The 27,499-nt window shown below is 44.6% G+C and overlaps 1 protein-coding gene across 2 annotated transcripts; it reads right to left on the bottom strand.

The window, feature by feature from the left end:
• Positions 1–1,238: 1,238 nt before the first annotated feature.
• On the bottom strand, positions 1,239–26,320 carry mus81 (mus81 structure-specific endonuclease subunit). 2 transcript variants are annotated; one of them, XM_075699197.1, is made up of 12 exons: positions 25,955–26,320; positions 23,016–23,088; positions 21,666–21,997; positions 19,686–19,778; positions 18,397–18,485; positions 14,039–14,263; positions 11,516–11,723; positions 8,003–8,119; positions 5,884–6,057; positions 5,422–5,525; positions 3,935–4,003; positions 1,239–1,547 (listed from the first exon to the last, which is right to left on the bottom strand). In XM_075699197.1, exons 1-12 carry the CDS (start codon positions 26,096–26,098, stop codon positions 1,481–1,483), a joined length of 1,695 nt encoding a protein of 564 aa, XP_075555312.1. In that variant the 5' UTR covers positions 26,099–26,320; the 3' UTR covers positions 1,239–1,480. The 2 variants fall into 2 exon arrangements, with proteins under 2 accessions (XP_075555312.1, XP_075555313.1); XM_075699198.1 differs by lacking the exon at positions 23,016–23,088.
• Positions 26,321–27,499: the final 1,179 nt, after the last annotated feature.

Here is a 27,499-nt window from a genome sequence, read left to right as displayed (position 1 = left end):
ATTTTCGCACTCGCATTCTATAATTTTAAAGCTTCCTTCATTCCAATGATGAGTTAAAGGCAATAAAGTAGTCGTTTCAAATTTTTTTGCGTACTCAGCCTTTCTTTTCGTAAAATTCAACCCAAGTGTTAGTAATACAAATACTGTGTATTCATGGACATCTCTTTTAATTAGATCATGTCAAGCTTGGCAGCAATATGTTTGCATGCCTTTGCAATTAGCGCAACTACGAATGCATTGAATTCTTTTTTTAAAAGCGGTAGCAATTATATGGACACTCCAGCCGCATTTTTGCCGTCGGCGTCGCCGTTATGTTCCGTATAAAGTCCAAAGGCGATAACACCGTTGCCACGTGCCGTATGTGCGAGTGAAAGTATGTGGCGGGAGCTGACGATCGCAGCTCAACTGGCGCGCGCGAGGGAGGAAAGCGGAGAGCAAGCACGCTGTCTTCCGTCGCGCGAAAGGCCGTGGGGGCATGGGCGTTGCGCTCCGGCAGCAACTGCGTATTTCGCGTCCGGGCGCAAGGGGAACTCACAATCGAGGCTCAACCTCGCGCGCGATAGGGAGGAAAGCGGGGAGGCAGCGCGGGAGGGAGGGGGCGGCTTTTACTCGGCCAGCAACCACGTACTTTGCGCGGCCGCACGCGCCGTATCTTGATAGCGATCTGCAGACGGCTCAAACCTCTGTGGATTTATGTTCCATTGTGTTCTCGCCGCTCAGTTTGCGTTGAAGCGATAGACAGCGCGAAGGTCACTTTGCTCGCTACTGCTGCCGCGCTTGCTGCTCACGCCTGCGTTATGACGAGTGTCCGCAGTCATCGAGTGTGACGTGTTCATGTTTGCTTGCGCGCTGACACCTTGGTTATTAATTCAGTTAGTAAGTGAATGTTTACAAGTTCATATGGCCGATAAAACTGCTATCCTTACTTAGTATAGCTGTCTACTAATTTGCTATCGCAATGGATGCTTCGCCTTTCGGGCAAAACTGTGACTTTTATATAATAATTCATACGGTGAGAACTGCAGTTGCTTTGGGTTTTACTTTTCTAATCAAATTAACATTCACAGGCAGGTGACAATTTGTGTCAGTATATGCCCTACTTTTGTGAACAACCACAAAACAAGTGAGCTCCCATATATTCTTCACAATCAAGTACTCTATACTGTTGAGGTGCATAATGCATATATACATGCACGTACACCTGCACGTACACAAGCACACACATACAGAGGTCATTGGAACTTCAGCGAACAAAAACTTTTATTTTGGGCATTTCTCTCGAAAATGACCAACGACAACAAAGTGCAGGGGTCAGAATTGAAACAAGAATTCTGCTCAGTTGTCAATTTGTGGCTGATGTGCTTGTGCTGACGATGGAAGAAGGGGCAGTTAGGAGCCATTGCTAATCCCATGACATATAAATATATATAATCTTCTCTATATTTTCTTTCAGTGACCACTGTGATGCACAGGCCTTCCTTCATTGCAATGGCTGAACACTTCCGTACAATGCCAACAGCTTCTCATGCAAGGCTTTGCCAGTGATCCTGCATAGAAAAGGGCAGCCTCAAGTCAAGCAACAACATGTGACAAAGATAATCAAACTTTTATCATCACCTCCATTATCAGCCTACTCCACCTTATGCCCGCAAGGTTTATTAATTTCACTGCTCCATCGAAGCTGATGTTGCCCTCAACCAGTCAACTGGCGTAGTGTTTAAAGCTTTATTATGCTGAACAACTTGCAACTCACACTAAATTTGTTTGCGTGAGTTACCTAATTATAGATTTTAGTTGTATTCTATAATTATGTTAATCCTTAGTGTACTTAATCATTATTGGTAAACTAATCCAGTCATCACTATGCCACTGATTTCCTTTTTCCCGAAATACAGACCAAACTACAGTTGTCAGAGATTGCAGTTCCTTGGTACTAAAACATGGATCATATAAATATAAACAATAAAATTAAATTGTCATTAACAGACATTAATTACCCTTTTACACAGAGAAATGTTTGTTCACTACTGACATAACTTTGTTTATTGCTGTGTGCCCGCCTCGCTCGATGCTTCTTTGGAAGCCCTGTGATGCATCCTAAATAAATAAATAAATAAATAAATAAATAAAAAGATTAACTACAATCACCTTATAAGTGCCACAGAAGTTTTACGTTGTTCTGCCTATTTGTGCAAGAAGTCATGAAGCCAATGGGGCTTAATGTGTGTGTTTTTTTTTTAAATAGTAACAACCACATGAATCCCAGGAGAGCACAAAGGAAATGAACTGTATTTTTCAAATCGAAATGAAGAAATTTTGAGGCAAAATGAAAGAGGAAGGAAATAAGGCTTGCCATCGGTGGGAGCTGAACCCACAACCTCCCCAAGGCAGGTGCAATGCTCTAAACCAAATGAGCTACACCGGCACCTGTCTTCCGATTCCCTTTCTTGGGCAGGTGTATACATATGCACTTGACCTGGCCCCGGCAATGCCGGCCAGCCATGTCCCTTTGCTTCTTAGTCCTCTTCTGCTGTTTCCGTGCTGCCATTTATACACATGCATCCGGAATGTTTTACTGGGCGCTTTGACAATTGTGTAAGGTTCCCAAGAACTTTCTTTTGCGTATCGGGTCAGTCATGCAACTAACTCTTTGCGGGACGGTATCTATAAGTTTATGCACCGAGCTAACACCAGATGCCAGTCACTGCAAGCAAAAATAATTGTGCTGAATTTTTTTTTGTGAGTCTTAGGACATTGCGTGCTTAGAGTGCTTCTTCAAAATTGGCTATTATGCGCGAAGTGCGTTAGAAAACAGAAGTTCTAAAAGACAGCTGGCTGAGCGCTTTCAAGAGGTGCTAGCATGTTGCCACGTAATGGGTTCTCTTATTAAGTTGTTATTATTATTTTGATGTTAATGATTTATACAGATGAATTTGCACAAGAAACAGCCAATCTCCTGTAGCTAAAATGGTGCTCAAGAGTTCAGGCCTGGAGTTGACATTTGTGGAAACAACAGGATTCGTACAGAACATACGACACAAAATTCAAAGTCAATTCAGGAACTTCCAGGTTGCTGAAGGCCAAGATTTATGGAGGCTGAAACAAACTTAAGTCGTACACATAAACTGAAAAAATATTCAGGTCTTCTTCCGAGTTGCAATTCTTTACACCTAAGCAGTCACTGAATTGCACACACACTTCAAACTCTTCAGATGGCTTTTCAAAGTCGACTTTCCCACCGTAACAATGTCAATTGCCTTTTGGAACATCGCACACTTTGCTCAGTGAGGATTAGCAATGTCAAACTTCATCCAAAGATACCTGCCACATTAAAGCCAAGTGGCTGAAAGCTACTTTCTCTCCTTGAGGCATTTGTAGAGCCGAGGCTTTAAAAAGTAAAGCCGGGATGACTGCAATGTAAACCAAGTAGCAAAACAACAAAAATTATGGTAATGGCGATTTAAACAAGTCTTCTGTAGTGGCTATGGATATGTTACAGTGCAGTTGCTTGGCGAAACTCTCAAAAAAGGATATACTATAGAGGATATAGAGAGATATAGGTTGTCCAATACCATGGACAACCTGATAAAGTCTATGGTATCGCACCGTTGTGGAATAATTTGTTACTTTAAATGCTCAGAAGTCGCCCCCAACTGCAGTTTTGAATGAAATCAAGAAGCTTTATGGGCGTTTGAATCCCCTTTTCCCAAATTCAAAGGTTTCCTAAGAGGTGTACAAAACCTGAGAGAATAACACGCGTCATGAAATTAAAGAATGTTTTGTCCATACTGGTGTCACAATGATGCCAAAGATGCAAACGAGGCAACAGAACCAAGTCACAAACTTGGTGTTTCAAATGACTGCATGAACTCCCAAGCTTCAACACCTCCAGCAGTGAGCTACAGAAGGGCAACAATATGAGCGACTCCCTTACCCACAGTCCTTCAGGAATGCCGTCTTGCCGCGAGGGTCAGAGGCAGCTCTCTCGAATGCTTCAAACAACCTGGATAAAATGGTGAAAGCCACAACACAGTCGGACACTAGGACACTCACGCACGACTTCACAATTATTTAAGTGGCATTACAAATTACGGTTACAGCACTAAGGAAGATGAAGACAAATAAAAAGTCTCGTGCGTGCAGCGCAATGACATGAATCCGTCCAGTGCATTTCATGCTTATGTCTTCGTTTTCCTTAGCGGTGTAACAATGTTTCGTAATGGCAACAACCAACTGCCCCAGCTTTCAGCAATATATGATCGAACCCACTTATAAGAATACTGAAGCGCCAAGAATATCCCATTGTTATAATCGATAATTGTTATAACAGGCTTGTAGGAATAAAGCCGAGGGTACAAATGTTCAAACATTGTTCATTAGACAGAAGGAAGTACAGCCAAACCCACTTATGCTTAGCATTGCTGGTTTTAGCAACACTCAGATGCGACAATGAGCTGCTGCTCTGTGAACGCTTGTGTGTGTTCTATGGCAAAATAAACTGTTTACGACAATTCCCCCATACTGCATTGTTGACTGTAACAATTAAATCTGGCTACTCGGCGTGTGCGCCGAAAAAAGAAAGAACGCGAATCCTCTAAGAAAATAAAAAGAAACAGTTGCTTCGCCAAACCCTCTTTTATTCCGTGCGCCCTGCACGGCACGCCTTCATCGCATCGCATGGCTGGCCTTGCACGCTCTTCTCTGGTCTCCCTTCCACTTTTTTGACGTTGACGAGAAGTTGGAAAGGAGATGAGGAAGAGGCATGCAAGGTCAGCAACGCGATGCAACAAAGAAGTGCGGCACAAAGGCGGGTGTGGCAAAGCGACGGCCTCTTTTTATTTTCTTCGAGGATTTTGCTTTCCTTTTTCTTTCGGCGCCCACACCAAGCAGCCAGATTTAACTGCTACGACCGATAATGCATCATGGGAGCATTGTAGTGACCGGTTAATTTTACTATATAGCACATGCACAAGTTGACAGCGCATTGGCTGCTCATTGTTCCATCCGATATATTGTTAAAATGGGTATCGTTTTGAGTGGGTTCAGCTAGTATTAGTACTGAAGTGGCACAATTACAACAGCGGTACAATTTCATGCCGCGATATGGAGTTGCAGAACTTGATCTCGGAGGTCTTCAGAGTGTTGGCATAACGGTGTCGTTCTCTACAACCAGATAGTGCCAGAGTCCTCGTTGCGATATGATTTCTTCAGTTTTGCTTCAACCGGAGGCAATACTTGGTTGCGACAGCTGAAGAAAAAACTGCAACCCATTGCGTGAAAAGCATGGGAAGTGTGCCAACATCTTTTTTTTCTGTTTATGCGTTTGTGCAATTGGTGTCTAGAAGGTGCGCCTGACTACCGCAACATCTGTCATTACTATATTAGGTGCAGCATGAGACTCGCAAACATGCAACAACTGACCTTATAGGTGTTGGGTACTTTTCCACTAGTGGCATCACCTTGTCGAGTGACAGACCCTTGACTTGAAGCAGATTTAGGGCTAGCATCTCACGTACTTGAAGGCCCTACAGGCAGAAGCGAAGCAAGGAAAAAGAAGAATAAAAGAAAGAATGGTTTAGAGAGACAAGTTAGCATGCATACGAATCAGCCTAGGCACTCCTTTTACTAAAGCACTTTAGTACACTTATTATTAAAGCTTGCTTCCAATCAGAAGTTTTAATATGTATGCAACCGATTTTAAATATCATCTTTATCATACTTGTACAATCATTTTCATGAAGTGCTTTTGCTTTTCATGCGCTATAATGATGCGTGGACAGAGCACCTGAAGAGACTAACAGATCAGCATAAGATGATGAAGGTTGCAAAATGCACAGAGTTCCCCAATTCGGGGCTCAACACTCCCTAATGGAATTTCCTTACTCGGCTCTTTACACCCCCGGCATTGAAGTCCTCCCAGGTGGGCTTCCCTTCGAGAAACTCGACCGACGATGTGGCCGAGGCCTTTTTGGTCTGCAGGTGGCACGTCGTGATGCCCAGGAAGCAGGCTGTGTCTCTGGGGTCGCGCGTCCACTTGATCAGGAAACCATCCGACACCTGAGGAGAGCATGTAACGCAGAGGGCATTTTGGCGAAGGCTGTCTCGCATTAAAGGGGCATTAAAGAGAAAAAAGTATTTCAGCTGCATTAGTAAGTTGCCCTTCTATAAAAAAATAAATAAAGCACTTTTACACAAGAAGAGGCTTTGCAAGTACAAAATTATCATCATCATCATCACCACCACCAGCAGCAGCTGAAGCCCATTTTATGTCCACTGCAAGACTAAGGCCTCTACCTGCGATCTCCATTAGCCCTGTCCTGCGCCAACCGATTCCAACTAGCGCCCGTGAATTTCCTAATTTCATCACCCCACCTAGACTTCTACCATCCTCGACTGCGCTTCCCTTCTTTTGGTACCCATTCTGTAGCCCTAATGGTCCAATGGTTATCTAACCTGCGCATTACATGACCTGCCCAGAATTAGAATATCAGCTATACCTGTTTGCTCTCTGATTCAAACTGTTCTCTTGGATCAGAGAGCAAACGGGTATAGCCGATAAAACTGACGATTACGACACTCCCTAATGCGAAATTTCAGTGCAGCTGTATACGTGTTTTCATTTCACTATACAATGGCTGGCACAGACAATCTGTCTCGTGCGGCATGTTGCAAATGGAGAAAAGTGTGGCACGACTGTCTCGCTAATCGGGAGATTGCGAGAGGCAGTGCGTGGGTGATGCGTGGGTGTGTTTCACAGCAGCTGCCACAGACAAACCTCTGTTCCAGCAGCACTTTCTTTCCATATATGGTACCGGTGGCTTCATCGGTGAACAGACGATGTGTGTGCTACTGCGATGCCATCTTGTAACAATCGTCGCCGCAAAGCCTGTCTTGCACAGCACTACGCTTTTCTTCTCATGCTTTCACCATACCCTCCTCCTCCTCTTTCCTCTCTGCGCTGTCTTCGCTATTGCCATCTTTCGTCTGCTTGGTTATGAAGATGCCGAGGGATGACGCCAATGCCAGTGCTTGCCACAGGAATGGGCGCCTAAGAACTGTGCTCTAAAAGACAGAAAAACCAAAGACGTGTGGTGACTCCGCATTGAAGTTCCCGCTACAGATTTTGGTAATGTCTGCTCGGGCCTAGTCAATATTTTGATCGACAAAGATCGACTGCAAGCGCTGAACTTGTCAATTTTTTCGAGCATCTACTGAGCCACAATGACCCAAGTATGCAAAAATGTTTTTTAAATCCGTGACATCACACTGGCGTACTGGCCATGGGGTGTAGGCGCGAAATTCAGAAACTGAATCTTTGACCCTCAATTTCTTTACTAATATATAACCAACCTATTACCGTGAGATTAGCGAAAATAAAGTTTTCAAAGAATACTTTGTCAGGCTAAAATGTGATTTGGCAGTTCTCTTAAGTTTTCCTTTAACCCTTTAGGTGCCGGGTGTTTTTCCCAGGTGCAACAAGTCAAGTTGGTTAACCCTTTCTGTGCCGGTGACGAGTCTCGCTCGTCCAGATATTTCGTTTTGTCTATCGAGTGCCACGCATAAATGGTAGTCATTTCATTATCTTGGAGTGAATGATGCGCCACTAGATGGCGCCAGCTTCCTTTTTGTGGACGCAGTTGATGAACACACAGCAGAAGTATAGCTCCCCCGGGTTTCAAAATGGCAGTGCAGGGTTAAGCGGTTGCTGTGACGCCAGCAGCCTTTTTCAATGATGGAATCATACCATCTTTGGATGCGTCTTCATCTCAAGCAAACAAATGGACCCTAAGAGCTCTGTTGAGTCGTGCTTAGAGCATAATAAGGGGTTGATCTGGCTGAGTTTCTTGAATTGCTGAGCCATGATAGCTATTAGCGCACCACATGCTAATCAGCCGGCAACGAATTTGTATTTAAAGGTTCAACTTAAAAGTGGCAACTGCGAGAAAGTGTCGACAAGCGGAGAGGCCTTTCAAAATGTGAGAAATCAGAATGCAGCCTCCACCTGCGTGTTAAGAATGCCCTGCTCCAAGGCGGCATCGGAGATACAGGAAGTGGACTTTCCGCCCGTTTCCTCGATGAGGTAGACCAGAGGCTTGATACCGGATGCCACGAGTCGCACCTGTACAGAGCAGATTCGTGCCTATTTATTTATTGAACACTGCAGGCCTAATGGGGCGAACAGAAGGGGGCAAAAGACAACGTACATTAGAACCTCATTATAACAAAGTCACATCTGACACAAAAATACAAAATTTACTCATGCAAGGTCCGGCGTCTTGTAAGGCCTGCAACCCCACTTTAGAGAGCGCTAAATCTGGGAAAAGAAAGTTTCACGAAGTGTCGAGTGCACACCTGCGTGCCGGTTAATTTCCACGAGCCCACTAGACGGCCCTAGTTACTGTCCTGCCGACGATCGGATAATCATCGTCATCCCCACCGCCAAGTTCTGCTGGATTGCACAGCGAGGATGCAGTGCGCTTCAACAGTATTGGCTGTGCTGCGTTGTTGGTTGTAGCTGCTGTTATGCTGTGCTTTATAAACATTAGCAACGCATGCTTTTGGAGACGTTCCCCCGCAGGGCATGTGAATAAGGTTCCACTGCAAGTAGTGCGCGCTGGAATTTTGAAAGTGTGGTGTGCACTTTCATTTGATGCCACTGGCAAGAGCTTCAAGGAAACGCCGAGCTTTGAAAGAGTGCCGATGATGTGATCTCCTCAAACAATGACAGCTGTGGAAGCTATGAAGACGACTGAACAAAAGTGTTGACAGATAGTCGCCAGTGGTTACATAACAGTGCATAGCAGTCTGAGTGCAGTTTGAGGCTTCAATGAGCAGCTATTAGCCTGCCTCATGTAACAGCCACACCCTGTAAAAAAAAAACGCAGCGGCCACTGTACTTAATTGCATAAAAGGTCGAATTTTAATACAAAAAAATTTCAAAATAATTAAGAAAAGTGCCAATTTTACTGACTTTGTTATGCCGAGGTTTACCTGTGTCACGGCAGCTGGAGAAAAGAAAGGTGCGGCCTGCCGCCTGCATCGAAAACGCTGTCATCCGCTGCGGCACCACCAGTCGGGGACTGTTGTTTGGGATCGGCAGAGAAAATATGTTAGGAATGCGCTTGGAACGCTGTTGCCTGTGGAAACAGACACATCCCGTCTAAAACCACGAGAACCGTTCGGCCCAGCCAAGCGGCTAAGAACGCAACTACAGCTGAGACTTTAGCTCCCATTGCAGCCAGCCTGATGAAGCAAGCAGCACATTCCTTTTTTTTATCCAGCGGCCATTACTGTATAATGCTAATGGATAGTGCCTCAATAGTGCAGAAGGACATGTCAAAATTGGTGCTAGTCTCCGTACTCTTACAAAGTGAAGTTGTCTTGAGCCTAGACAGGCTTGAATTTAGTGGCAACATTATGTGTGAAGTTGGTAATTACTACAATGTTCAGCAGTGAAATTTAGCTAACGATATTGTTAGGGTACTGTCAAAACGCTCCGTAATGGGAACTAACACACAAAGTGTGATGTCCAGTGCTGCTATAAATCTTGGCAAGCAAAAGTTTAACCGTATATTTCCACACATAACCTGTCATTGTATATAACCGTACACCCAGTTACAACAGCCTGGAAAGAAAGACAAGTCACAGTTTAGCCCAAAAGGCGAAGCATTCATAGCAAATTAGTGGACAGCTATACGAAGTATGGATAGTAGTTTTATTGACTGCATAAACTTGTACACATAGGCATACTAAATAAGTTAACGAGCATGGTGTCACATGAGCACAAGCCAACATGAACACATCTCAGTCTATGACCGCAGAAACTCGCAGTCAGAATGCTGCAGTGAGGAAACGTGGCAGCTGCAGTGAGCAAATTGACCTTCGTGCAGCCGCTTGCATTAGCACGAAGTACACTGTGAAAAGACTGCACAGCGCTGACTCCGTACCCATCGCAGATGGCTTTCAAGATACAGCAGCCCAGCCAGGCACGCATGGCCGCCCGGAGTAGAATGCGCCCCCCCTCCCCTTGAAGCCTTGCACGCAACACAAGGTGGTGCGCTTCCTCCCCGCTTTCCACCATTGTGTGCACGAGATTGAGTCGCGATCGCCAGGTTACCCTCGCAGGCTTTCACTTGCACATACAGCACACAGCAAGTGGTGATGCTTTTATCAGCCTTGGACTTTAACGGAAACTTACAGCGACACCCATGTCGACGGCAGAAATGCGTCTGGAGTGTCTCTATAATTGCTATGTCAATAAAAAGCACCCGTGCGTTCATCCGCTGGAAATTACTGCGTACAAAGCTGAAATCTTGGCAAAAACAGTCCCCGTTTGTGGATACACGATTTTGACCACGTTGTACCTTCAGTCAGCGGTTCAATACGTCCCCCTCTCTCTTTGGCGATACTTCTAAAGCAGGGTTCACACGATGGATGTGATTGTGGACGAATCAGTTACATGACATGTGAAGTGAATCGCGTCACTTCACAGCTAGCATTTACACGACAGAGGATGACAGCGCGGACGAGGAGCCCTTGAACGGGCAATGGTGACGAAGCAAAAGTGACCAAGCCGAATATCTCAGTTGTGATTTGGCTCTCGACCGCATCGCAAAGCATGTTGCGTGGACCGAGGGAGTGAGCGCCACGAGAATGGGTGACGTACGAGTTTACCGGCACTGCGTGCACTATTCGCTAACTACCTACTAAATGCAAAATGGCAACTCGCAAAACAAGAGGAGGACGGGCAACCAAAAAGGAGGGGAGAAGGGAGCTTCAACAAGCAGGCATGGGGAGAGAGGGTGGGTTTCCCTAGGAGAAAACAAACCTTTGAGTGGCGGAGAACCTTGACTTGAAGTGTGGCTTCATGGCAGTGCAAGCTGCACAGCCGTGAAGCCACAACTCAAGGCAAAATTCGCATATAACTAGCACCCTGCTTCAATGTTTGATTTGTTGAATTTCTTGCAGCGGCTTATACGCGCAAAAATACGGTAAGTGCCTCAAACTGCTGAACACCCCTTAGTAATCCACACACTAACTTCAATGGTATGCCTTTTTCTTGTATGCAAGATTTGACTATAATGTATGGTGTGGTGTGTTTTGATTTGGTCACCAATTTCAAATGCTCACGAGTCTATTACTAACATGCCTGCCTTCCAACCATGAAATGGTGGAAGCTGTGCTAACATTGCCACCACTTCTAAAATTGCAGGAAGCTCACGTGCATTTACGAATGAGGAAACGTGGTTGAGCCACAAGTACAGGCAATGCATAGATGAAAAGCTCTAGAGAATGTGGACAATGTGAACTGAAAAGTGTGATTTTGTCTTTTTGATTTCATTCTATAGAAAAAATGTAACATTCCAGTTCGCCCAAAAATAATGTTCTCTCTCTCTCTCTTTCGTTTTCAGTTCATTGCCTGTTCGATACCTTGCTGTGCACACATCTTGCACTGAGATTTGACAGTACGGGTCTGATAGATCTAGGGTAGGCATAGCTGCTTTTTGGCCTTCACCTTCTGCTCATGGAAGCGGCCATCCATGATGCTCTTTGCTAGGTCATCAGTTCGCTTTCTCTCCACCAGGGGTCCAAGTACCCATTCACGCCGTCCGTGTACACCCCCCTCCGACCGGCACACCCACGCAAAGTCCCCCACATTGAGTCTCCGAACTTCATGAGGGATGTCCAATGCTCGTAGTTCACGCAAGAACCGCTCCTGCGAACTGCAGATGGAAAAAAAAAATCCCAAAGCAGAAAATTTAGTGGATGATCGTCAAAATCAAGCAATAGCTTCCTCATTGATCTGTGCCAGTGCATATTCAAGTATTTCTTTCCCATAGGGGGAAAGGAACACATAAAGACGCATTGGCAACACCAATAAATGAGCTAGACAGGAAAAATGTCAATGTTCTGGCCGTTAGTAAAAACAACAACAAAAAAAGCTTATTTCCTGTTTAACTGTTTCTGTAACTGCTCATATATGTAATCGTACACTGTCATGTGCATACTGTGTGATTGTCCTTGTAGCTACACATATGTATAACGGTACTGTACGATTGTTTCTATAAGCATTTTATATACTTGCATAACCGTACTATAATGCAACTGTCATATCATCGCTGTTGCATGGGTGGCTATAGAGCTTAGTCAAGCGGTGCAGGGGCAACATTTCAAGCAAATTCTTTGGCTCTTCAGCCATTTTCGTGGTTGGCTAGTGGTCGATGGTTGGGCTCGGTAAGGAAAATGTTCGTTCCCTGTCTCTCTCGTTTGCTTGTTCAGGCTATTTGCTTACAATGACCATCATCATTGATCGTTCTTGCAAAATTTTCTTTCTCCGGTCACCTTTTCTTGCAGTAATGTTGTCTTGTTTATGGAAAAAAAATAAAATTTGTGTGGCTGATTGATCTGCTGAGATACGCCGCTGGGACAGCTCTAGTAAGTTGACATATGAGGTATGCGACTGCTGTCACGCGTGGTGATACCAGAGTGTGCCCGTCAAGTGGTCTTCAGCCTCTCCAACTGCTGAGACAAGGGACCCACTCTCATTACTATACAATTTTTTTCCTACACCTGTAGTTAAGACATCAGATACACTTCATATACACACATGTACACATGTGCACACACGTGCACAAACGTACATCCGGAACACCATGCTGACACTGTGGCTGTGGTTTGGAGTGTCCATGCAATCACTGTCACCATAAAAAAGATGGGGAAACAACATCTGTGGCTTTCTGATCCCTTTAAAACTCAATTACAGTGAACAGCGATATTATACTCACAATATCTCTACAGACAATGTAAGCCAAGTCACCCACCCATCGTTAAAAAGTCAACGCTCCAAGCTACAGAAAACTCCTTAGGTCGTGTCAGTATGCACAGATTCTTCTCCTTCGATCCTACACGTTTCGTATTGCTTGTTGCAGCAAGTGGCCACCACTGGTGATAACGAAGGCATGGCATCATGCCAGCCAATGACAAGGGGCAAAAATCATTACATAACATGGTCCCTGCCCACATTATCACCATCAATCAAAACAGGAATGGGAAGACAAGGAGGCATACAGGCTAATCACAACTTCAGCGAATGGCCTAGAAGAAATTATATGCTATGGTTGTAAACAAAGAATTAGCAAACTACTGAAACATATTTTCAGTGTTGTAGAGACTACCACAAACTTGACACACAAGAGGATGACACTTAACAAGCACAGGAGGTTGAGAAACAGTTATAAGACATTTTAACTTGATGCTTAGATCGGTCTTTTAAAGTACTGAACCTGGCGTCATGGACACTATCATGTGGTAAAGACAAAGAACGAAACTTGACCATGTCGTGTATAGCAATGAGGCTAGGTACAATGACATTGCTTATAAGAAAATAAACAGGAGTGCTGTGTGCATTTATCCTGGCTACGCTCATATGTGGTAGCTGCAGCAGCTACAGGAATGTAGCGAGCCAGCGTATCAAGGTGTCATGACACATTCCCCTACTGGATACCAAATCAGAACTGGTCAATAAAAAAAGAGGCATGAGCTATTAAGATAAAATATATGGGATACTCTAAAGCCTGTCAGTATTTCTTTTTTCTAGTGTTTAGAGGGTTTGTACCTTCATTTAATGCAAAAACAAGGTCAAGTTGAAAATGTAATGTTGATACTCCTTTACATCTGCGATGCCCATATTCCTTATTAAGAAATTCTTAGCCATAGAGGAACAGCTGTAAAAAAAAAGGCGGAGTGGTATTAGAATGAACTAATTATTATGACCTAATTGCATAAAAGTTAATTAATTAGTAATTGGTTCGTCGAGCTATCTACGAGTGAAAGTTTGCACCAGTGTATCAGGTGCCTCTACAGGCTCAGAGTTAGGCTTAAATCAAAATAGGCTTAAATTAGAATTTGGAGGTATCAAACTCGGGGTAGCACACGATAAATTGGGCACTACAAGGTCAAATACCTCACTGAAATGGTTGCCGCAAAGGAGCGCAAACCCCCTTTAGGACTGACACATAACATTGATTGCCCCTCTTACACAGCGGTGGTTTCACTGCAGTCGACGAGCAGAACAATGCGTAGGGAATCCAGAGGTGGAGGGGGAGGTAACGTTACAACAGGGAAGCCATTTGACACATCCTCATCTGACAAAGACGACGTGAACATTCCATCGCTGTTCAGGGCCTGCGATGTCGAGCCGGGTGGTGTACCTGGGGCTATCAGCCGGCAGGCCAGCTCTTCGCCCTCGTCTGTGAGGCTGAACCTACAAAAAAGAACGATTCACATATACTAGTAGCTAAAGTAGCGTGTAGGACCAGGGTAGTCCATATTCCAAAGGTGAGCTTCTAACATATGAGACAATAAACATAAACACAAAAGGCTCGAGACAAATGCCAGGAACTATACTTCCAACTTTTATCGTGGAGTACAGTTAGCCCTCATTAAAATGAAATCATTTTATTCAGAACACTGCTTTAGCTAAATTTGTCATGGCCTCGATGGCAGCATACATGCATTTTATGCCTCTGTTGGGCAGGTAAATTTAGTATGACAATGAAGTGTACTTTGCCATTATTATGCCATTTATAGGCTTGTCATGTGGAAAGATTTAGTAACACTCACTGTGAATAGATGGAACTAGGCCTGTAAATTATAGCTCACTGTGGAATGCATGTGAAAGCGAGTATGGCCGCCGAGCTGCATCGAAGCAAGTAGCCTCATAGTAATAACAGTGCTTTAAAAAAAAAAAAAGAAAAAAGAAAGGGGGAAGAAGGGAACACTTTTCAGGGCTGGAAATAATCTTAAAACTCAATTTCTTGTGATTTCAAATGTTATAAGCATTCCCATGCTTATCTGCAATCAAGAGTGACAGCTTTCCTCTGCTTCTCTTGGATACAATGCTCTCTCGCCTTGGCTTGGCTATGCTAAGGTGGCAGCAATAAATTATGCTACTTAAGTCAAAATGCACACCGAATACTGCTTTTAACTTCTTGAGTGTAACACCGTGTTATATTGCAAATATTCCCCAAAATGAGAAACATATAATGTGCCTACTGATTTGCACACTGACGCTGCCCTCCAATTTTAAATGATACTTTCCGCTTTTCTGTGGCAGCATGCTGCCAAAGTGTCACAAAGTACATCTCGTCAAAGTGACACTAAGCTTCCCTGTGTAAGTGGGATATTAGACTGATTATTTGAAGTGGAGCGGCAACAGACTCTACTTAGTGCAATGTGGAAAGCGGGAAATCAGCGCAGGTCTACCTGGTGCAAGCATGCCTGGTGATCCCTTGCATGTCTTTGTATCAAACTGAGCATGTAAAACACACTGCGAAGGCCGCTACGGCATTTGGTGCCAGGTCGTCGAGGCTGACTGCACCGTGTGATGATAACCAACCGGCAAGGCATCTGCTCACGGGCATCAGCGGAATTTAAGCACTGTAATCGCATAACTGCAATGCTTTATGGCCACTGTATAAATATATTATATAAGGTGCTTCATGTGCTATCCCATGCAGCCATATTGTACTTAAGGTGGTGAGGTTGCCTCAAGCCACGTCTGTGTGGCTTTTTTCCCTTATCCACCTCCATTTACCACTCCTCTGAATGTGTGTGTGTAAATGGAAATCAATAAATCAAACTGAACGAAACATCGTCATCATCAAGCATGGTTTTGTTTTAGTAAACATTTTAGAAGCTCACGCGCTGTTGGCGGACGTGCCCCGCCTTACCACAGCTCTTTTAGGGCCTCTATGCTTTAGGAGAAGTACTGCTCAAGGCTGGGCAACATGAAACGAACTCACAATGACCATCACGTGGCCGAGCCACGCCGATTGTTTGCTGCCTTGAGCTACATGGTGCGAAAAACAGGCAGACCCTCCCACTCGTTGGCCGCGTAGTTGTCTGTGTTGCCAGACGTGAATGTGTTTTTGTAAAACAACAAGAAAAATTATAAAATTGGTTTTAACTCCATGATTTGTTGTTAATTAGTTGCCAAGCAATTAGAAAGAAGTTTCACATATGCGCTTACAAACGATTTTAACTATTTCCGCGCGCTCCGCTGAAAGTCGGAGAGAGATCGCACCATGCAATGCCTGGCCAGCGCGCCTCACACAGTTGCCACATTTGACAGCGAAGTTCGCCGGGCAAATTTTTTTCTGGCCAAGCCAGATCAACAGTGGGCATTAAATTTTCTGACGTCGGGCACTCTCCGCCGGGCAAAGTTCGCCACTTTGACGCCACCTTCTTGCTCTGTGTAGCCCGGTCTTTATGGCGAAGTTAATTTGCTGTTCTGATTACTGCATTATAATGATGCTTCACTGTACATGTTATTTATACACAAATACAACATAAGAATGCGAAACCAATGAAAAAACAAACAGGAGGCGACAACTGCGTCAAAAGTGCTTTGCAGATGGTGCAGGCTATGTGCTGGAATTAATCAGTCGTCACCAGCATGTACGAAGCCAAGAAAATGATCAAGTTCAGCAACAAGTGAGTGACATCAAGGCTTTTGCTGCTTGCCAAATAAAGGGCAATAAAGTGTATGTGTTCTGCCTTTGAATACTGGACTAAAATTTCTAGCGGGGTCCATGGGAGATTTTGTGAAAAAAAAACTTCCCAAAGTGTTTAAAGACACCCAAAGCCATGGCAGAGATGGCGGGTCTTTAATTATATATGGAGTGGTTAGCCTGGCTATATTGTGCCTTGCATGCTGTTGTTGATAATTAAGCTGACACAAGAAAGTACGATAAAAAACAGAAATAGCAATGAAATGCCATATAAGTGGGAAGAAACAAGCTGACAAATACATTCATTAAAAGAAGGAAATGAAAACACATTCTCAGAACAAACAGAGAGATGCTAATGGAATAAATTCTACAAGACTTAGCTCCCACCTGTATCATTCAAAAAAAAGATAATAGTGCTATAGTAACCAGTCAAGCACAAGGATGTTGCCCACTACACCCAAAAACTAAAGAATATCTTGCAGTTTGGGATGTATAGTATGGTCCACAGTAAAAGTCCAACGTACACTTAGCTTTCTGTGTTTTATATTTTACAGGGTGTGAGACTATACCTGAGGCAAGCTTATGGCTACTCGCTGAAGCCTCAAACTCCACTCAGACAGCTATTAGAATACAGTTAAAGCTCTAATAAAAAACTTCAATATAACAAAATTCTCCATATAACAAAGTGTCTATCTTCTTAGTTTTCATAAACTTTTGTTCCTAGAACACCATGTACTTTCATCCTCAATATAATAAAATGTGTTTAAACGTGATTTCAATCCTATAAACAAATTTCACTGCGACCGCGAAGGAATACCGAGGCGATAAATGCTTATCGACACGAGTAGACATAGAGTAGACACGAAAGTGTTGCAGGCTTCGCTGTGTGCCGCCAATGTGAAGATATTGTCGACATGGCATGTAAACGTATTTTTGATCACAGACTATCAAATTCGAAAAAATCGATATTTCTTTCATTGAAATTAATTTTCTTTTAATTGCCCTATAATTCGGAAAATCTTACGGCCCCTTCCGAGTAAAATAAAATAAAATAAAAATAAATTGGCGACTGTACTTATTTGCATAAAAGGTCAAATTTCAATATAATTAACCTTAGCTGTAACGAAGCAAAGTGACATTTTTTAATGACTTTGTTATATTGAGCTGTACTAATGCAACAACTGGCAGCTAACTGTGAACGCTTTTGTTCAATCGTTCTGGTTGCTATAGTGCCCTCATCATTTGACAAGCTTGCCTCATTGGCGCCCTCCCAAAGCTAGTCTTCTTTCGTGACGTCCACACTGTTTGAGATTCTCATCACTTTGAACCTCTTGATGCCGATGCAACCACTTGAAGATTGAAGGCCGCAGAATGCACTGTCAGGTGCTTCCCTCTCATCAACAAGAGAATGTGACCAAAAGTTCAGTGCAGCTAAAAATGGTGCCACAGCACAGTCGATACTGCTGAAGCACGCTGGATCTACACTTGGACATGGTGGCAATGGTGCATCGTTGGCAAAACAGTAACTAGTCCCCTCTACAGTAACGACTCGCAGAAATTAACCAGCATGCAGGTAATATGCACTTGACGCTGAGCGAAATTTGTTTTCATTCCCTAAATTTCTGTTCTCCAAAGTGGAGGCATAGGCCTCGCATGTGTTTTCATTTTGGTGCACTGGGATAAATGGCATTCAGATATGTGTGACATGACTTGCGATGAAAAAGAAATTTGAGATAAAAACAAAGAAATGCCACCTCGTGGCAATAGCCTAGCGTGAGAAGCTAAAGCTACATTCTGAACTTTTACTAGTAACACTGTTGTCCTCGAATTCTTCAAGGGTGTCCGGCTGCTCTCAAGCAAATATCCAAGGCCACATCCTCCTCACCTTGCCGGACAACCTTGCTTGGCTACGAGTCCTTTCTTGATCAGGGTCGCCATGCAGCTCCAAGCCGTGTAGTGGGTGTCTGGCAGGGGCTGCGAAATACAAATGCACTGTCTCTCAAGAGGAGTGTAAGCTCGAGAAATATTTCTATCAATAAAAGCATGGACACACACTGAGTATATAGTTTACGAGATCGGCACTCTCTTACCACCAACCTTACCAGTACCCGAGTTCTCTAGTCACAGATTCACAGCAGTTTCAAAATTCAGCTTCTAACTATAGGTGTGCCTAGGTACCTTTCTGTGAAGGGGGAAGTTGGTGCGCCATCACTTAATGACAACATGGAACTTCTCATCACACATCACCTGCTAAAATGTATTTGAAGTGGCTACCCTGACTGAAAAAAGAAGCGCACTGATTGAAAAATACTGTTTGCCCTTAGCATACAGTGCATGCCTAGATCTTATTTCACTGTTGTGCTCAAAATTGGCTTTCTATAACTAGTTTTGTTATCCACACGTGATGCAACAGTGAGCAGTAAATAGCCAAGCAGTTAACATTAAAATTTGAAAACATTTTGCGGACACAGCATTTTAATAGTGAAGAGGGAATAGCCCGCATCAAAAAAAAAAAAAAAAAAAATGCCAAGCGCACATTTTGAAGGATACATGCAAATGCTTTAACAATGGTTTACCGTTACACACAACGCACATGCGGTAGAAAGACTGGAAACACCACAAACTGCCAAGCAACATTTTAGATCATAGCGACTTCGTCAGCAACTTTACTGTTGTCAATTTCGCCAGCTACAGGAACATGTCTGAAATAAACTTGGCCTAAGCTGGTACTTCCCTAGTGTCCTTTCACAGTCAGATGACTTTCAAGGGTATGGTCAGAGACCTAAAAAAAAAACATCTTTTCCACGGAAGTTCAGAGCTGGAAGACCAGCTCTGGGCCATATGGCAAGCTGAAGATGCCGCCCGAGTCCAAGGACTTTGATCCGTCACCTGAGGCCATCACAACCAAAACTGCCAGACCATTCTTTTTAATAAAGTTCAGTTTCTTTTCCACGGAAGATATTTATTTTTCGTAAAACTTGACGCAAATGTTAGTAAAATTGTAGATAGAACAAGGCCGAATTCTTGAACTTCATCAAAAATTCTGAAGAGTTGGCAGGCATTGCATTGCCCAACTGTTCTAAAAAGTCACACGACGTATTACTTGCAAGTGGTTTTCCGCATGCACGCAGAGTCATGTTGACAATGTCGGCCGGCAAGCTTGCGCGTGCTCACCTGCGTGAAGGATGCATCGCAGAGAGGCTGTGCTGCGACAATGAGGTCGGATTTGCTCATCCAGTCGTGGCTGCTTGCCCCTGCCCAGGTAGCCTGTGCAAAGCATGAGCGCCATGACGCCGTCATAATTAGTGACTACGACAAATCCACGAGAAGCCGATCGTAGACAGGATCTTAGTAGATCGCGGTCTATTAGTTCCTTGCTGAAGTAGCTGCCGAGTGGTTCGTGCAAAGTTATACAGTAGTACATGTTCTATTGGTTCACAAGTGGAAACGCAGCCCAGTGTATGCAAAACAAACATAGCCTACAGACATGGCTGAATGGCACCTTATATAACACCTTTCTCTCTTGCATCTGAGATGCCTGTTTGAACTCCCTGCTTTGAATAGACAAGCGTGACAATATTTTCCCGCATCTCCTTGCAAGCCTTGAGGCCATCCCGTTAATAAAGGCTTTTTTTACTACTACGGTAGAACCTCCTGATATGATCCTGTTTCATATGATTTCTTGGTGCGAGCGTTCGCGATCAAGAACACAAAAAATGATCTAATACAGTTACGTTTCCTTTTTTACCAGTTATAATAAGTTCCTGGACAATACACTCTTCTGGCTCCAACATTCAGTGTATCACCAAACTGTGATTGTGTGATACGCTTTCTGGCTGCTAAATGCCATGTGAATGATACAAGGCACAAGGCTCGCACGATCGGGATCAGCAGGTACCCACCAAGGAAGCTTCCTGTTATATGTGAAAACGCCGTCACACACTCAGTTTTCTACGGTATCGCCAGCAACATTACTGCGATAAGCATCTTTACCTATCTGTTTCACAGAATGCATGGCGTAGCACCCTTGGAAGCGTACTAAACGCTTTTGATAAGTGGTAACCCAAACGAACCACTGTTCCTTATTGCGGGCGGTGCAAAGAGGACACCATACATATTCCGCTTTTGTGGCATCACATTCCGGCTTCGCCACCAGCTCAATTTCGTTCCGGCTTCCTGTCGTCACCCTAAAATGCTACGCGACAGGAAAACAGCAAACCGCGTCTTGTGCCACAATGCTTCTCGCTAAGTGGGCCCCCCCCCCCACCCCCCCCCCATCCCAACATCCCACCAAAATGCCTCGCCCGAAGCAGCCTGGCACGTAGGGGTGCAAACGCAATCTTACTGGCAAGAATGACGACGCATGCCCCGGGCCACTCATGCCCCAACAGCTTGGCGGACGTTGTCATCTCATGCTGCAATGATATGCGCAATTCTTCGTCTTACGTAGATGTCGTTGAGACTGTCAAATTGTTTAGTAACTTCGGATTTTACATTTTCCTCGTTAGTACATTTCTCTCGCACATTTTTTTTTTCCAGAAACGTATATACGAGGTTCTCCTGTAATACTGGAATGACATACCATGTTTGAACACTTTATACTGACAAAAATAGCACATTAGCCCCAAATGATTACATGACACAGTTTCAGCAATTAGATCTCTACTCTGCTAAAGCATGGCACTTAAATTTAATGGATCACTGCATAGGTCGCAAAATCTGCTACCAATGAAAACTTTGAATTCAAGGATATGCACCCACAGGCTTCACGGGAATTCAGCTTTTCCACAAATCCAGTGCCTCATAAACTTTTGTGGCCAGATGTACGTGGAATTTTCCAGAAAGAAGTCTTATTTAAATGTGGATGCTGCCAAAGAAAGAACAAATGTTTATGTCAATGACACGAGTCGTTTGTGGTTTTACCGAGTTGTGTTACAAAAGCCAAAAATTAGAAATGTATGAGAATGCTAGCCATGCACTTATGGTTTAAGCTTTTGTAATTACGGCTATGCCAATGCAATCAGTGTGGCATTTTTGGTAGATGATGAATTCAGCCGCTGCAACATCTGCGCCATATCGAGGAATCAGTTACTCTGTAAAATATAAAGAGCAGGTATATAACTTGCTAATTATGCTCGAAGTTGTCCATTTCACCTTGAGCTGCAGCCTTCTCTGGCCCAGGATCAAGAGTATTGCGTGCGCCCCGCTCCGCGGCAGCGGAATGTACTGCCGCGGCCCCCTTTTCTTGGCGGCTGGGCCAGCATCGCCGGCTTTCTTGCGTTTCGTCTTGCCCGCAGGCGCCCGTTCTCCGCCACTGGAGGTTGCTGCGCCGCTCGCGTCGTCCTGGCTAGCCGACGCTTGCGAGTCGTCACCGTTGTCTGACAGGTCCATCAGCAGTGGCGCGGAGTCGGAGGCCGGACACCAGCCGGGGTTCTCTTGTCGATGCTCCTCCAGCTTTTTGTCAAGCATATTGCAAAGCTTGTCGCCTGCGGGAGAACGGATGAGGTTGTTCTCAGCTTACGCTGGCTTCAGGAGGACTGCTTCTCGGCCTAATTGGTGTTTGCTGAAAGACATTATTCGCCACAAATGGGACATGCACACACACAAAGGAAGACGCGTCGAGAATGGCAACACTAACAGACTAGCTTAGCAGAGAGATGGCTGCAGAGCGCGTTATGCAAAAGCAAAAATTTATGTTGGTGTTGTGTTTTGAACTGCTCGCTCTCTCTCCAATCTTTTCCAGCTTTTTATGTAGCCTGCTAGCTGTCACAGATTCTTTTCTTAATTTGGCTTCAGTTACATAGAGTGTGCATGGGGTCTGGTGGTCTAAGTCGCACATTGTCCTTGTTCCTTTCTTTGATTTTATTTATTCTGAGTGTCAGTTGACAACACAGTTAAGAGCGGATAAAAACAAGTCATTGAGCTCAGATTGAAGAATAGAGCACAAGTGCTTGAGCAACACTGATTTAAACATGCAAAGCTAAGTAAAAGAAATAATGGAGGTTGGCAGGTATTTCCAATCCTCGCTTGTTCTCGACATCCAACAGGTGATTGAAGTAAGGTGAGGTCCAAGTGGGAGGACTGAAAGAAAGGTGTCATATGCTATAATTAGTGTTGTATGTGTTGTGAAATGTGCACAGGTGAGAAATACCTTGACACCATAAAAGGTCAAGGTAATGTGTTTTCTTCGTATCAGAAACACTGGAAAGAAATAAGACTAACTATAATTAGGATGAAGCATATGGGGGTCATCACACAATACTTCCTTGTCACAGGTTGAGAGAGATCATGCCAATAGCATTTAAACAGCTTCATAGAGGCAACTAAAGTATCAAAGACGTAGTCACTTGACTCTCGTGAATGCCTAAAACAGCCACTCAAATTGTCAAAGTTTGCAAAAAAAAAAAAGAAACATTTCAGACCGTCTGTGGCAATTTCAGAAACTCGTTGCAGCAGAAGTGAGTCAGTTTGTTAAAATGATTAGAGGTGAAAGACACTGCTCACCAAAGTACTCCAAAATCTTTGCCTCTTTGCCGCTCTTCAGAACCAGGGGGTATTTCTTGAGTGATTTTAATGCCTGCAGGTGGAATGACCATTAATTTTTCTTTCGAATACAATGCTTCTCTTGGCTAATTGCAAGCAATCTACAAGCAGCTGCATGCAAGGCACCCGTGCTTTTGAAGTTCTGCCAAGAAAATCGGAAAGAAAAGTGAAAGAGAGGTGAACACTGCAACATTGTGGTATGCGACGCATTGCACAATCTGCTCAACAGATGGCAGCACAAGAGAGAGAGAGAGAGAAAACAATGGTACAGCATGGAGAAAAATTAACAACATAAAAGTTGAAAAAAAAAAAAAGGGTTAGTTTGCAAAGCCATGTTTGAACACTTCGCAACCAGGAAACTAAATGTGTTGCTTTCATGAATGACAGGAGTGCTATACAAGAATAGTAACACAGCTTTGTGGCTGTTGGGGAAGGAAACACTCTCTTGCGGCCAGGTGAGCCCGAATTAGTTGCGATATATAGTCAATGACAAGCCAAGAATGCAGGAGAAATTGGCCATGATACTTTTGCTCCAGCAAAGTGAGGCGTTCTTACCTGCCACTCTCTGAACTGTAAAATTTGTAAAAGTCCTGCTGACACGTCACTGAGGAGGGGCAGGTGTCATAGCATACTCTGTTTTTTTTTATATATACTTTGGCCTAAGCCCACACCTTCTGTGGGATACATGGTCGCTTTATTAATAATTTAACAATCATTCAAGATTTACCTTTATAGCTCATTGTGGAGTGGGGAGGAGTGGGGAGTGTCGGGATGGATGGTCCAGGGCCAGTGTACAGGTGTTGAAAAGTGTATGGGAGGCTCTGTCAGCAGTAGAGTTATTGTATCATCCTCATCAGAACACTTGTGTCCACTTGCAGGACAAAGGCCTCTTCCAGCAATCTCTAATTACCCCTGTCCTGCGCCAGCTGACACTATACTGTGCCTGCAAATTTTCTGACTTGATCACACCACCTAGCTCACTGCTCTTCTTGACTGTGCTTCCCTTCTCTTGGTACATATTCTGTATATCTAACAGACCACCGGCTATCTCTCCTGTGCATTACATATCTTGTCCAGCTCCATATCTTCCCTCTTAATGTCAACTAGAATATCGGCTACCCCCTCCCACCACCTTAGTTTGCTCTCCAATCCACACCGTTGTATTCCTGTTTTCTAATGTTACAACTATCATTTTTCTTTCCATTGCTCTCTGTGTAGTCCTCAATGTCAGAAGAGTTACTGTATAGCTTCTGCGGGAAGCATGTGCAGTAACTTTGACTTCCAATATATGGCATCTTTTGCTGCCACAAGAGAATGGCACAGGTACCATCTAATTTTTTTTTGCAGGCACTTCTTTTCCATAAAATCATAGAAAGAGCCGAGACTTGTAAGCTTTATGGAAAGTTTGGGAGAGTTGGTGGCTGTGGGAGTTTCACAGCAGGAGACAGCCTGAGGACAGGTGAGATTGAGAGACATGGATACAAAGGATAGGGAGAGTGGCTGACTCGCACACACACGCACTTCGTGAAAGGCACTTCTCGCTGCATTCTTTACCCATCACTGACAATCAAGGCGTACTGTGTTGCGCGCAATGGACATAAAATTCATGCATGTGAAGGCAACACCACCGGTCCTCAGGGAACGCAAGCATCATTATGTTGTATGCAGAGAAACAAGCAAGATGGCCCTCAGACGCACAGAGCCACAGTGGTGGGGGTATTGCCACATAGATGGATTCTTACCGTCAACATTCTACGATATACATTTCTCAACAAATTTCGTAACTTCTGCCTTGTGCAGATGTCTTTTCCGTGGCACTACTTCATCAAACCAACCACTGCGAAGGCCATGTGGTGATTGGCACCTTTAGGGATGACTCTTTCTACAGACTTTACATGAGGGTCGTGATTTGGAGAGACATCTGTCATCAGTTGTGACCTGGTAACGGTTTAGTTGTCCTCTTACCTGCGCTGCTTGTGAAAAGTTTGGGGCTTTAAATGTCGCAGTGGCTACACGCCCCTGTAACACATTGGTCGCTCAGCTAGAAAGTAGCGAACTCCACTTAGAGAAGCAGACAAAGCGGCAAGGTTCTGGCTGGTGTTGTATAAGTCGCGGGCCGCTTTTCTCGTTGCGACGATTCTCGCTGCGACGATAGGTTGGATTTTTTACAGGTGCTGCTCCAGGAGGGCACATGTAACCAGCAAACGGAGGCCTCAGGAGAGCACCTGAGATTATAATAAAGGAGGCGGCGCAGGATCTCCAGGGCACTCGAGGGGTAGCGGGGGAATCAAAAGTGGAAGCAGGGCGGCCCGTGGGTTGGGGCCGCGGAGGCCGAAGCGTGCCAGAGGGTATTCGCATGAAAAATCGGCTGTCTGTGACAGCCGATCTTATACAGCCCTGGCACGCGCAGGCCTCGACGAGCCCCAACCCACGGACCAGTCCGGGTTCTAGCTTTGGTGTCCCGGAGGCGCCGCGAATAATGCGAAATAATGACACGTTGTTACAACTAGCAAAAAACACGATTGAATAAATATAGTTAGGTCCAGCCGCCAACTCGTGAAGCAAAGTTCAGCACTACCGCGCTCCACGACTTCTGCAACACCAGTCAGAACTTTGCCGAAAACTATCGCAAAACCGCTAGCAACCCGCCAACTGCTTGCTCAGGCTGACTCTCGTGGAAGTGATCTCGTCGGTTGGTGGCAATCGCTTCAGCAGCTATTGCGAACGATGCGAGATTTGCTACGCATAGTGACAGCCGATTCAGCTTAGACGTTTCTTGCATTTCGTAATCTCACACGCATGCGCGAGTGATCTATTACCGGGGACTAATATATTTGGGCGGTGTGCTGGATAGAATGCCGATAGGTTTCGCTAAACACCAAAGTTGTAGCAAACCTTACCTTGCCGTAGACGTGCTGGAGCTTGCTGTTGCTGGCGACGGCGGCCTCCTTCCACTCCTGAAGCCATTTCGTGAAGAGGGGATTAGGATCGGGGTCTTTCTTCGTGATGCGCCGAAGTTTTGTCACCGTCGCAGCTTTCGCCATGGATCTCGGTCGCTGAACGCGTACGAAAGCAAGCGAGACAACCCGGATTACTTGAACCGGTAAAGTGGAATGTGCTGTAACTTTGCTCTAAGGCGAGCGGATCTCCTTAGCGATCCATTTCACAAGGCTTTTTCAAAAATCGACGCTCGCTAAAGCTGCAACAGCACGTTGGTAACGAAGGCACACAAGTTGACGGTTTATTTTTACGCGGCATGAATGTTACACGGCACTTCACTGGCTTGGCTTGACTTGTACGATTGTGGTGTAATTTACGGAACGTATGCGTGCAATAATTTACCTTTTTTTATACTATAAAAACAATATACCACATACGTATTAAACAGCGAAATGTAGGTGATTTGAGCTATTTAGTAATTAGCTGTTAGACGCTCTAGTCGCTGCATAGAGTTAGTAGAACAACTCTAGAGGAAAAGCTGGGCCGGAAAAGTGGGAACCTCTAGGGCGCCGCCCTGTTGCTACTGGTCAATGTGGCCAGCGCAATTACTATTGAAAGAGCTGAAAGCAAGTACAGGTCACCTTATGCTTTCTCATCTAAAAGCGCATACCTGATGGCTTTATGAAGGTGGTACGTTAATATTAAGTTTACAGAAAGAGCTCGCTAAGTCCGCGACTTATGTAAATCACGATGTACGCATTCTTGCAATAAAGGATGACACGAATTTCGGTTTCGAATCTGTTTTTTGGATGCGTAGTAGTTTCGTACAGTTTGGGTTTGACATGCGATCGCGCGTCGACATCGGACGCTATGGCACACACACTCGTGCCTTGTGTGCCACCGAAGTGCTCTGGCATAGGACCGTTGGCCCGAACCAAGTTCCCCCACCCAGTTAGCCCGGGTTGTGGGGGAGTACCGGGGTCAATGTATCGAATGATGCTGGGTTGATGAGTACATGAAAGCTCTGGGACGCGGCGCCTCTGGTTGCCAAGTCCTCTTCCCATCTGACAACGGTACCTTGACATGTAAGTAAACGAATGTATCTCCTTGTTGAGAATATCACGCGAGTAGGCAGCTCTTGTGGTGCATCGCAATCGTTTGAGAAGCGTCACAGTAGAGCATTTTTCTGCATGCGGAGCGGTGTTTTTGTTTGCAAGTTTCCCTTCAGTAGGAAATTGCTGGACAGGCGGACCAGCGCACCGGAATTGTACTGGCGAAGCCGCAAGCAACTCAAAGAATCTGTTTAATTGTTGCACTTTGTACAATCATGCTTCTACAAAGGCCACAGCAGACAAACAGTCTGATGCCGAGTATATCTCTGCCACGAAGTAATCAAGAGGCGAGTGCCTAATGCGGACGAAATCGAGTGCATCGAGACTTAGAACGGCAGAAAGCTCAGCTACTTGGTAAGGATTCATTATGCAAAACAGAGGTGAGGCGTGCAG

The sequence above is a fragment of the Dermacentor variabilis genome, chromosome 7 (genome assembly GCF_050947875.1).
Source record: "Dermacentor variabilis isolate Ectoservices chromosome 7, ASM5094787v1, whole genome shotgun sequence".
In the NCBI taxonomy this organism is placed as follows: Eukaryota; Metazoa; Arthropoda; class Arachnida; order Ixodida; family Ixodidae; genus Dermacentor; species Dermacentor variabilis.
Note: the sequence above shows the minus strand (reverse complement) of the source record. Positions and strands in the feature narration are given on the sequence as shown.